The sequence below is a fragment of the Nicotiana attenuata genome, unplaced genomic scaffold (genome assembly GCF_001879085.1).
Source record: "Nicotiana attenuata strain UT unplaced genomic scaffold, NIATTr2, whole genome shotgun sequence".
Classification (NCBI taxonomy): Eukaryota; Viridiplantae; Streptophyta; class Magnoliopsida; order Solanales; family Solanaceae; genus Nicotiana; species Nicotiana attenuata.
The window spans coordinates 139,961-151,889 of record NW_017671250.1 but is presented as its reverse complement, the minus strand read 5'-3'; the positions used below and the strand labels follow the sequence as shown (position 1 = coordinate 151,889).

General features: G+C 36.0%; 1 protein-coding gene across 4 annotated transcripts in view; it reads left to right on the top strand.

Moving 5' to 3' along the window:
- The first annotated feature begins 424 nt into the window (after positions 1–424).
- Positions 425–11,929, top strand: part of LOC109207037 (DNA mismatch repair protein MSH5) — a 30,952-nt gene continuing 19,447 nt past the window's right edge. For 2 of the 4 annotated variants that reach the window (XR_002064957.1, XR_002064958.1), the window contains exons 1-16: positions 425–597; positions 748–812; positions 2,200–2,231; positions 6,343–6,437; positions 6,714–6,794; positions 6,870–6,942; positions 7,234–7,297; positions 8,218–8,372; positions 8,502–8,603; positions 8,674–8,701; positions 8,800–8,831; positions 8,912–8,969; positions 9,197–9,283; positions 9,919–9,975; positions 10,522–10,623; positions 10,726–10,770. Coding sequence is in view for 2 of the 4 variants with exons in the window: in XM_019369918.1 (XP_019225463.1) it covers positions 570–597; positions 748–812; positions 2,200–2,231; positions 6,343–6,437; positions 6,714–6,794; positions 6,870–6,942; positions 7,234–7,297; positions 8,218–8,372; positions 8,502–8,603; positions 8,674–8,701; positions 8,800–8,831; positions 8,912–8,969; positions 9,197–9,283; positions 9,919–9,975; positions 10,522–10,623; positions 10,726–10,770 (1,104 nt within the window). In the remaining 2 variants the exon portion in view is untranslated. Of the gene's footprint in view, positions 598–747; positions 813–2,199; positions 2,232–6,342; positions 6,438–6,713; positions 6,795–6,869; positions 6,943–7,233; positions 7,298–8,217; positions 8,373–8,501; positions 8,604–8,673; positions 8,702–8,799; positions 8,832–8,911; positions 8,970–9,196; positions 9,284–9,918; positions 9,976–10,521; positions 10,624–10,725; positions 10,771–11,929 lie in introns of those variants that run through there. The other 2 variants (XM_019369918.1, XM_019369919.1) reach the window with 2 other exon arrangements.

The following is an 11,929-nucleotide window of genomic DNA, read 5'->3' as shown; positions in this document are numbered from 1 at the left end:
AGGGATTGAGAGATAGAGAGAGACGTAGTGAGAGAGAGAGAGAGCGCAGGAGAGAGAGAGAGACGGAGAGAGAGCAGGGGGAGAGAGAATAAGGATAGGAAATAATTGATTCCTAATATAAAGGGATACTCATTTAATTCCTAAAGTGTATATAATTGATAAATTTGTATATAGGAGGTAGGTAACTAAATTGAAACTTGAATAGGGAGGGTAATAAAGTTTCCAATAGTGTATAGGTATGTAAAAATTCCATATGTAAAATATTGGTCCACAAATGTGTGAGATAAAAAGAGGCCTCACACAACTAATATTACTTAGTGAGGCACACCATAAAATCAGTCATAAACAATAAGCCGGATCCGCGCTTAAGGGGTGTCAGCGTTCAGCCCAATTACTTTTTCGCCCCTTCCCAGTTCTCTCTATAAAAGCACCTCAATTGATGAATTGCCGCCAAATTGTCCCCTCTCTCCCTCTCGAGAATTTTCTCTCCGCTTCACCCTTCCCAGTGAAAATTTTGCTCCTGCATTTTAACTCTTTGCTACTTAACCTACGCACTGTATTCGCTGCAAATGGAGGCGTTGTTTCCACGCGATCGAGGTGTGCACTTACTATTACGTTTATCTATTCTCTATTTACATTTCCAATGTATTATTATTCTACAGCAAAATTAATTTTCTTATATACAAGCTTACTTTTTTTTTTTGGAAAATCGGATGACATATTTGAACTTTACTTTGATGTGAGAAGATCATAACGATCAGTCGCAGATAAGATCATCAATGCCTGAATTATCAGAAGAGGAAGAGTGTAATGTAAGTACCAAGCTTGCTCGGAATTCAATAACCTTTTTTTAATTTTATTTATTTTTAGTGAAAATTGTTTAGCTGAAAGTAGAATTTAAGGCGTTTCTGTTCTTAGTTATCAATTGAGAAGTAATTTATTACATTTCACAGACAAATTTATGATCAGAGTTTTGTATGCGTGTATGTGTGTGTGTTTTGGAGTCTATAACCTATTTCATTTTGAAAATTGTTTAGCATAAAGCAGAATTGAAACGCATTTGTGCTCTTAGTTATCAGTTGAGACGTAGTTTGATACATTTTAAAGACAAATATGTGATCCGAGTTATGAATTTATATATTTTTTTTGTGCGTGTATGTGTGTGTGTTGTTGTTGTTCATGTTGTTGTTGTGGATAAGGTACTAGGAGAAGCCAATTAAATTACTTGTCAACCAGCTGATTCGTAGATATAAAAATCCAGTTGACGAAGCAGACTTTTGATATGTTTTAATATGTAAAACTTGTATGATATATGCTAATTTAATTTCCGAGCAATTTCAGCCCTTTGGATGCTCCAATGTTATGTTGATAAATAAAACAAAGCATTTAAATGCTGATTGGAACATAGCACAAAAATGATAACTTTCACTTGCATAGTACATTACAATGAACATAAATACAGTATGAAAGTGGTAAGAATCTAGCTCGTGTTATGTGGATTAGGCGCATGTCAAGAATTTAAAACCTGCCTCAGATAAAAGCCTGATAATTAAGTGGAAGTCGACCCATATTTCCACCGAGTTTCAAATCATGTGCGGGCTAGAACTAGCCGACAAGATTTCTCGATTATAAAAAAAAAGGCACTCCCTCAGTTCCAATTTATATAACACTCTTTTCTTTTGTCGGTTCGAGGAAAAATGACACATATCTATATTTAGAAACAACTTAACTTTAAACTTTTCATTTTATCCTTAATGTCATTGGTTTTATAGCCACAAAAATATCATGGTTGATTTAAGACCACAAGTTTCGAAGGTTCTTCTTTCTTTTTTAAACTTCTTGTTCGGTCATACAGGTTCATATAAAATGAAGTAGAGGGAGTAGTATATTTTAGTGAGAACTTTGTTATTTATTGATTTCAAATGATTTTCTTAAACGATATGAATTGATTTTTTTACTACCAATCACGTGGAGAGTTGAAACTCATTGTGTTCTATATCCATTCAATTTCAAGACTTTGAATGTGTGTTAATGATTCTTTTTGATGTTCAAAAGAATCATGCCTTTTATTTTTTGGAGCAAAAGTGTTGGTGTTTCAATTCTCATAGGCAAAATGTGTTTTACCTCACTTTTTGAAGTTTTACTATAGAAACTCCTCTAGACGTATATAACTTTTGCTGGTTGCGGCTTATAATGCAGGTTTATATGGCATGTGTTATGCATGGACACAGGTGAGCTCCTTGATTCTCTTGCTCTTGATTGGTGACATTGACAGACATTATTAGAATGTTCGTAGTAACTTGTCACGATCCGAAATCCCAACCGCGGGGCCGTGATGGCCCCTAATGTTCACTTGCGAGGCAAGCCAACATTAGCTACACACTATTCATTTTAACAATTTTAAAAGCAGATAAATAAGAAATAAAAACTGTAGAACTTCAAAATAGATATAATAAATCCCAATACGCCGTCTAGTCAACTACCGAAATCTGGTGTCACAGTTACATGAGCTACTAAAAGTGCTACAACCAATGTCTGAATGAAAATACAACTGTTTGAATTAAATTAAACAGAACAAAAGACTGCTAGGACCAACACAAGAATCTGCACAAGAAGTGCAAAAGTGTAGTATGAGTACAACCGACCCATGCACTCCGTAAGTGCCGATTCTAACCTCGACGAAGTAGTGACGAGGCTATAACAAGGCACTCACTATAAATCTATACGAGTATAAGTAAAAACAGTAACAAAAATAGAGGAAACTACAATTGACATAAAATCGGAACAATAGATACACAATAGAGGGCCCCAGAATAACATATATGCTCAACTTCTCAATACAACACAGATATGGAACCAACAGTTAAAAACATGCAGTATGTCTTCTCCGTTGCGACGCGCAACCCGATCCACAAATATAAATATAAATATCGTTGCGTGCAACCCGATTCCATACAATAATACCAATATCCATTGCGGCGTGCAACCCGATTCCTCACAATATAAAATAAATGCACAAACTACAGCCAACTACGACATACCTCACAATAAAAACGCAATAAGGGAATTACATAATTAAAGACATAAAACGGATAAAAGTAGCTATCTAACAGCACACAAGGTCATAAAGCAAGTAAAAGCAGTCAATAAATAAAGACACAGATACATGGAGACAAATAGCAAATTAAGGCATGTAACGAAATAAACCCATGAATTTAGCAAGTAAGGGCAAGTAATAATTAAAGCATTTAACAAGTACTAACATGGATTAAATAAAGGCATTAAATAGTTGAAGGCAACAAATAAATATCCCAACCCGCATGCTTAACCCATGACTACGTATATACACTCGTCACCTTGCATATACGCCGTTCCCACACATAAATCAAGTAGCAAATAAACCAATGAAGTCCGAATTCCCTCAAGTTATCAATCACGACTTTTCCTTTAGAATAAGCCTCCAAACCAAGCAAATCTAGCCAAATATAGTTCAAACACTTTAAAATAAGCTTTAGAAACTACCAACGAGTGTAAAAGATTCAATCTTTAATAAAATTGGAAAAAGTCAACAAAACTCAACCTCGGGCCTGCTCGGTCAAAATTCGAGATTCAGTCCAAAACCCGATTACCCATTCACCCCCAAGCCCGGTTATGTGATTTGTTTTGATATCCGACCTCAGTTTGAGGTCTAAATCTCAATTTTTCAAAATCCCTAAATTCTACCCAAAACCCCTAATTTCTACCATGAAACTCATAGATTTAAGGTTAAAAATCAATGGGTGTTCATGTAAATACATCAAAACTAGTTAAAAAGCATTTACCAATAAAGTTGGGGTGAAAATCTCTTTAATAGTTTCTCTAGTCCGAGTTCTAGGTTTCAAAACTGGTGTAGAATGGCAAATCCCGACTTAGAGTTTTTATTTAACTAGGTGTCAGGTGCTCTTCGCGTTCGCGAAGTGCACAGGCCTGCTGGCCTTTGCATTCGCGAAGGCACTTCCCAGCCAAGCCTACGCGTTCATGTCCATGTGTCGTGTTCGCGATGAAGGACCGTCTCTCCTCCCAGTATTCCCCAAGCCTACGCGTTCGCGTGAGGCCTTTCGCGTTCGCAAAGGGCAGTCCCCTCAAGCCCTCACGTTCGCGATCCACTTCTCGGGTTCGCGTAGAGTACCAGCCCCAGCCCAAATTTTTCCCCTAGAGGCTTCGCGATGGAGAACACAAGAAGAAAAACCAGCAGTTCAACAAGTCCAGAAATGGTCCGAAACCAATTCGAAACTCACCCGAGCCCTCGGGCTCCAATCCGAACATTCACATAAATATAATAACATCATACAAACTTGTTCACTACCTCAAATCATCAAAATAACATCAAATAACAAGAATCAAATGTTAAAACTCAAGGATTTCAACTTGAAAACTCATTTTTCACAATCCTTCACAAAATGCGCCGGAACGCGCTCGGGTCACCCCGGACCCCAACCGAATGTGCTTACAAGTCCAAAAACATCATACGAACCTACCGGAATCGTCAAAACACCGATCCGAGGTCGTTTACCAAGAACGTTGACCGCGGTCAACTCTAGTGGTTTTTAAAGCCAAAATCATTTGTTTTTAAACTGTAAAACTTTCCGTAAAACAACACGGACCACGCAAGCAAGTCATATAACATCAAATGAAGCTATGAGAGGCCTCGGAACGCGAAATAAGGGCTAGTACTCAAAACTGACCTATCGGGTGGTTACATTACTTTAGGCCTTTCTTGAATGAATGGTTTAAGGAGTCAAAAAAATTGATATTAACGATATGTACAATCGTCGCATGTTATATATGTCTTGAAAAGCAAGATTCATTTTGACTATTNGGGGGGGGGGGGGGGGGGGGGGGTTTGAGTGTGAGAGAGAAAAGAGAGAGTTTGGGGAAACGTTTTGAAGAAAATAAGAGAATGGGAGGTAAAACCCGATTATTTTGCTACCAAAATAGCGACCAAAGTTGGTCGCTATTTTTTGACCGTTTGACCAAAATAGCGACCAAAGTTGGTCGCTATTTCTAAAAAATAATTAAATTACTTTTAATTCAATTTAAAATTATGTACATATGTAGTATAGTATAGTATAGTATATATATATATATATATATATATATATATATATATATATATATAGAGAGAGAGAGAGAGAGAGAGAGAGAGAGAGAGAGAGAGAGAGATAGTATAGTGTATTATATTCACTAAGTGTATTATATATACTAAGTGTATTGTATATACTAAGTGTATAGTATAGTGTATTATATATACTAAGTGCATAGTATACAAGGTATATTCGATATATATATATTATAATATAGTATATATATATATAGAGAGAGAGAGAGAGATAGTATAGTGTATTATATATACTAAGTGTATAGTATAGTATATTATATAATACACTATACTATAAACAAAACGTCTCGACTTGTATCAATTAATATGTTATAATTGATTCATCGACTTATTGTTTTTACAGAGTTAATGAATTACATTCATTCATCACTAGGTTATAAGTCGATGAATCAATTATAACATATTAATTGATATAAGTCGAGACGTTTTGTTTTTAATATATATACATGCATCTAAGTAGGTTATAAGTCGATGAATCAATTTACAAGTGTATCAATACCTAAAAGAACCCGGCCCTGTGTTCCGAGCGCTTCATGTTCTTTTATATATATATATATATATATATATATATATATATACACACACACACACACACACACTTTACAAATTTATATTTTACATAAAATATATTATAATCTCTTTCTAAATATTTGTCTCAAAAAATGAGATAAATGAAGTACTTTTTTTTATTATTCTAAAAGAATTGTAGAAGAAGTATAGTTATGTACCTCATGATTTCTAACCACATTTCATCTAATACAAATGTGTATCAGAATGGTAAAGCTCGGACTAAACCACACATAAAAAATGGATTAGGTGGATGAAGTTGGGCGGGCTGGGCATTGACCCACTATTTAGCCCATCTTGGCCCAATCCATCCTATCCCAAATAAACTTTGGGCAAGGTTGGGCAATAGTCCATATATTGACTCAACCCATTTTACGTCCAAATTCAACCCAACCTGCCCATTTGCAACCCCTAATATTTGATTACAAAAAAGAGGGTAAAACAGTAATAAAAGGAAGAATATCTTCGATCTTGAACTTGATTGTAGAAAAACAATTAAAAAGCAAACTACCTGAAGGATGGAGAAATAAAAAAGAAATGCTAGCAAGAGTGGATGCTGAATTAATTAGTAAAAAAAATGCTGAATTAATTAGTGACCAACAATTTTGTTCTTTAAGGATTGGAGTTTCCTATTATGATGCCAGTACACGCCAACTCCATGTACTGGAAATCTGGGAGGATGGGAGTCATGATTTTTCCTTGGTCGATATGGGTACGAACTCTTCGCTTTCTCTTGGTAGATTTGTAAACAGCTAGTTTATGTGCTCGTTGCATTTCTGTCTCTCTTTTTATGAAAGTTAAGTTAACATGATGTACTGAACTTGTTGCATTGATAAATTGCTTTCTAAACTGCTTTGACAAATTTCATTAGTTTTACATCCTTGAGTAAGAAGTAGTTTAAAGCATCCATAAACTGCTCTTAAGCAAGCTTAGCTTCTTCCTTTATGCCTTCTGTATGATGTTCGCTGAAAGTGGGAGTCCTGTTCAGTTAAATATCAGGCTAAACCTGGAACAATCTATACAAGTACTAAAAGTGAGGAATCTTTCTTGGCTGCCTTACAGAGAAGTGGTATGTCTCAGTTTATTATTGGCATGTTGATCTTTCTGCTTGTGGAAGCATTATCTACTCTGTGATGTGACACAGATGGTACAAGTGACGCTCCTTCTGTAAAGCTTGTGAAAAGTTCGCTATTCAGCCATGAGCAAGCATGGCACAGGTTTGACGAGGAGTACTGCAATTATTTATATTTTCTTTATTTCATATTCTGTTGGTTTATTTGTCCAAGATGAATATAGTTCTGTCAAGGGAAGTCCTAGGTGCATCAAAACCAGCAGTTCTCTGGTTAATGATATGGGATTAGGATGTCATTATAAATGTATATCCCTAGTTACCATAGCCACCAGATGACACGTATTTAAATGCTCCTTGCAGTTGTAATTAATGGATTGATCTGTTTCTCAGTGTTCTTTCTGAATAGTTTTACTATAGAGCTGTTTTTGGGTCACAGATTGATGTACCTTCAAGTCACTGGGATGGATGATGGTTTGAACATAAAAGAGAGAACTGCTTTTGTGAGTCAAACTTTTACTGCGTCGATTCAGTATGCATCTTTATATTCTTGAAATCTGAATACTCTTGTTGACACAAAGGATTGTTTGTTACAGTAGGTGCTATTTTGTTGCTTTATACCAAATATGGTGCTTTTTAGTTGTCAGCTTGGTTTGAGAGCTTCCTGAGATTAAAAAATCTCCTCTACGATCATAGCAATTACAACTAAGAATAGTATTGGTCGTGGGATGTGACTTCTCCAGTCTATCTTTTAGCTAAGTGGGGACAAGATTTGATTGAGACTTTCTTGGAAGGGGAGTGCTGAAGCTCATAGTAACTCATTATACTTTTGAAAAGAGGTGCATTGTAACACATTCACAATGCTATTTCAGATCCATGTTTGACAAGAGTATCGGTGGAAGTATGATATTAACTTAATGATTAAGAGCAAGAAAGAATGAGAAAACACAGTAATTTCTAGCTTATTTTATTTTTATTGACTGGTGTCCGATATTTGGAGATACTTTCTCGGTAGTTATCGCCCAAAATCTCCCCCGCGGAAGTATACATGCCCTGAAAAGAGAAGAAAAAGAGGAGGCAGCTCCTGAAGGAAACAGGACTTGCTTGAATATAAAGCAGGATGGTCATATGGGCTTTCCTGAGCCATGCCATCATTTACATATTACAGCTTTCTTTTAAGTTTGAAACTCAAGTTTTAGATCTAGGGATAGTCACATTTGCAAGTTTAGGACATGGTTTTTCTGGTGAAATATTTTCTACTTTAGCTAGGCATAGACCTTTATAAAAAAACTTTAGCTAGGCATAAAAATGCTAGCAAAAAATGGATAATGGTTCACTGCTTACTTTATTCCTGTTGTTTGGTTTCTTAGAAGGTCGCATTTCTGTAAATTAGTTTAAAATTCTGCTCTTTCTGAAATTGCAGCTAAGTTCTATGATGGATGTCAGCAATGATGTTCAAGTTCGTGCCAGTGGGGGCCTTTTAGCTGTGCTGGAGAATGAGCGGATCATAGACACCCTTGAACTAAATGAAAGTGGGAGTGCATCAATTGCAATTGATTGCATCTGCGAAATTTCCCTGTATCCTCTAAGCTTGATTTTCCTGGAATGGCTTAACCTTCTTTAATTCATTTCTCTCATTCATATTTCTATGTTTTGCATTGGGGATGAAATTTGTGCAATGATGTGTGCCTTGACTATCACATCAAGTGACAAATTTCTCAAAGTTGATTCTGCTGCTCATGAAGCATTACAAATATTCCAAATAGACAAGCATCCTAGCCATATGGGGATAGGCAGATCAAAAGAAGGGTCAGTGACAAATTACTCTTTATGTTTAGTCAACCATGGAAGTTTTGACTCATCAATTTTTTTTATGTAGGTTTTCTGTATTTGGGATGATGAATAAGGTTTGAGGGTGGCTGGTTTTAAAAGCTGTGGCCATTTGCTATTGGTGGTTTTTAAGCAGCTACGAAATATTGGACTAATATTTGTTTACTTTTTTCAGTGTGTAACTCCAATGGGTAGACGTCTCTTGAGGTTAGTTTTGTTTGAATGTGGTTTTTGTAAAGATAAAATGTACTTCATGCCTTCTGGTCTAATAGTTCACCTTTCATCAGGAGCTGGTTTCTGAGGCCTATATTGGATCTTGATAACCTGAATCGGCGTCTTGACACTGTATCCTTCCGTAAACTTTGTGACAGTTAGACTTGACCATTATAGTTTCTGCAACTGAAAAGGTTTTTTGCAGCATGTGGGGCACTGAATGAATGACGGTTATCCTTCTTTGTGGGAGTGCTCTCAAAATTTGAAACACCATAACCATGAAACATTATGACTTCTTATGCAACTGATTTTATATTCATAACACACATGAACAGGAATTTTTCCTGTGACTTTTGAAGATATCATTCTTCCTGTCTGCTGAAGAAATTTCGGTCTCTTTACGCGAAACACTGAAGTCCGTAAAAGATATTTCCCGCATACTCAAGGTTCATATTTCCTGTGTTATGTTCTCTTCCATATACTTATTCGGTTATTCTTCAGTTTTGGTCATTTTGTTTTCTCTTTCAGTGTCACCCGAGAAACAGTCACTTAAAATAGCTTTAAGTGATGGAATTCATAACCTGGATGAAACCATAAAGTTTAAAATTATTTTCTTGGTCCAAATGTACAAAAAAGATCAAACTATGCCAAAATCTATTACTCCCTCTGTCCCATTTTATGTGGTGGTATTTGACTGGGCACGAAGTTAAAGAATGAAAGGACTTTTGAAACTTGTGCTCGAAAAAAAGTCATAGACATTTGTGTGACGCTGTGACTATAAATCATCTCATTTAGGATAAAATGAGAATTTTAAAGCAAATTATTTTTGAATACAGAAATGTACCATTCTTTTTGGGACTGACTAAAAAAGAAAGTTTGCCACATAAAATGTGACTGAGGGAGTACTTAAACTTTTGGGTGCATAAAATTCCTTTAAGATGCATTTTTGTACGTGGGTCATGCTGAATATGAAGCTGAATGTCTGTTTGATACAAGTTCTACACTTCTACTCTCTCTTCATCAGTTTTGGTTCTCTAATCTTCTTGTTTGTTATCTTTTTGTCCTTTCCTTGCTTCCACAGAAATTTAACTCTCCAAGTTCTATATCTACAAGTGCAGACTGGGCTGCTTTTCTGAAGGTAGATATGTGCACTGTATCTGTCACTTTACTGGCCCATTCAATCCTCAGATATCTGTACCTGAGGCATTTTGCTCTAGCTTATATATTATCAAGATTACTATTTTTAATATTTGAAGTTTATATTTTCGTGCCATTTGAGCTGTTCAGGAACAAACTTCGATGTATGCTGGGTCATGTCAGTACATTGTGTAGCCCTTTTTGGATGTTAACCTAAAAAGACTTTCCATTTTTCTTTTTTTGATTAGACAAGATAAAGTATTGCATGTTTGTTACTCTTCATTAATATGCTTTACCAGAATTTGAGAATTACATTCTATATAAGCATTTTGTCACCAGCTATTTTACATTTTCTACTTTATACAATTTCAATTAGTCTTTGGCCTCAAACTAGCACAAGAAATGTTAAAGGAGTGCCATTGGGTTTTCATTTTACCCTTTAGCCGAAATTTCTTTTGCAAAGTTTTTGCTGCTAAATCTAGATTATTGCGTGCTTTATTAGTCCCATTTGTACTTTATCCAAATTTGAGTATTCAATTTCATGCAGAGTGTTTGTGCTCTCCTGCATATCAGCAAAATATTCGAAGTAGGCATTTCTGGATCTCTGTATGAGGAATTGAAGTATTTGGACTTGGATATTATTGAGAGGGTATCGAATTAATGTTTAAACGTCACCATGATTACATGTCTCACAGTAGTTTCTCTAATTTACAATCATCCTTATCTACATACTCTGGCTGTCTTTTTGCAGGCTGATTTTCACATTTCAGTCGATCTAGCCTATGTCTGTGAATTGGTTAGTATTGTTATCAGTGTCACATTAGTTCCACGTTGTTGGTCTCTCAGACATGGACTTGATTGCATTGGAACTGATTTATGGTAGAAGTTTGAAACTATGTAGAAAATCTTTTGCTTTTGCCATCCGAAACCGTCAACTCGATTCTTTCAAGGAATAGCCAAATAGATAAACAACCATTGCTTTTCTTCGAGAAAATTTCCACAACTATCCCAGTTCTAACTGTCAAAGTATTGTCCATTAGCCCAACCTTTGGGGCCTCACTGTTTTGTCCCCTTGGACTTTAACCCAATTGACGCCTCAGTAGTTGAATTTTAAATTTGCTCTTTAATGGCCCATTGTTTTCCCTCCCATTTCGATGTGAGATTTGCCTAAGACAAGCTTCTCAACAAAGTTTTTTTTGAATTCAACTGTTGGTAGTCAATGGGTTGCTACACTCAACCCCCCATTTGCGACTTAGCATTCCTTGTTGCCTACTACCGTACTAGGGAGGTATCGGCTCAGATACCACCTTGCCATGGCTCAAGCCCAACTTTCAGAGTATTGTCTACTTTGACCCAGCCTTTAAGGGCATCATGGTTCTTTGGGTTTAAAACCAAAAAGTGTCTCTATAGATGAATCTTGAACTCGCCCTTTTATAGCCCATAAATTTCCCCACCCATTCCGATGTGAGATTTTCCTGAGACAAGCTTCACTATGAACCCCCTTTCGAGATAATCGCTAGCAGTTCGTGAACGGTTACTGTTGACTAGCTTGATTGTAGGAAACTTAATTTTAGGAGATTTGATTCTATTCTAGGAGATTTTATTGTAATTGATTTGTGTAATAGCTGTAATTGATTTCCTTTCCTAAATTAGCCATAGGAACCTCTGTATAAATACTACTGCTCATTTGATGTAAAAACATACTGAAATACAAGAAGTTTCATTCTTCTTCTTGAAATCTTCATGGTATCAGAGCAGATAGAGGTCCTGGGTTCGAGTCTCACCCTCACCCAATATAAAAAAGAATCTCCACGTGCTTGGCTCATAAAAAAGAATCAAGCCCGCACATGAGGGGGCGTGTTGAACACATAATTAAATAAATAAAAGTGTGCTCTCTCTAACAACTTAAGCTTTTAGATGAGATGGTCACACATTTCAACAGTTACACTCCCCCC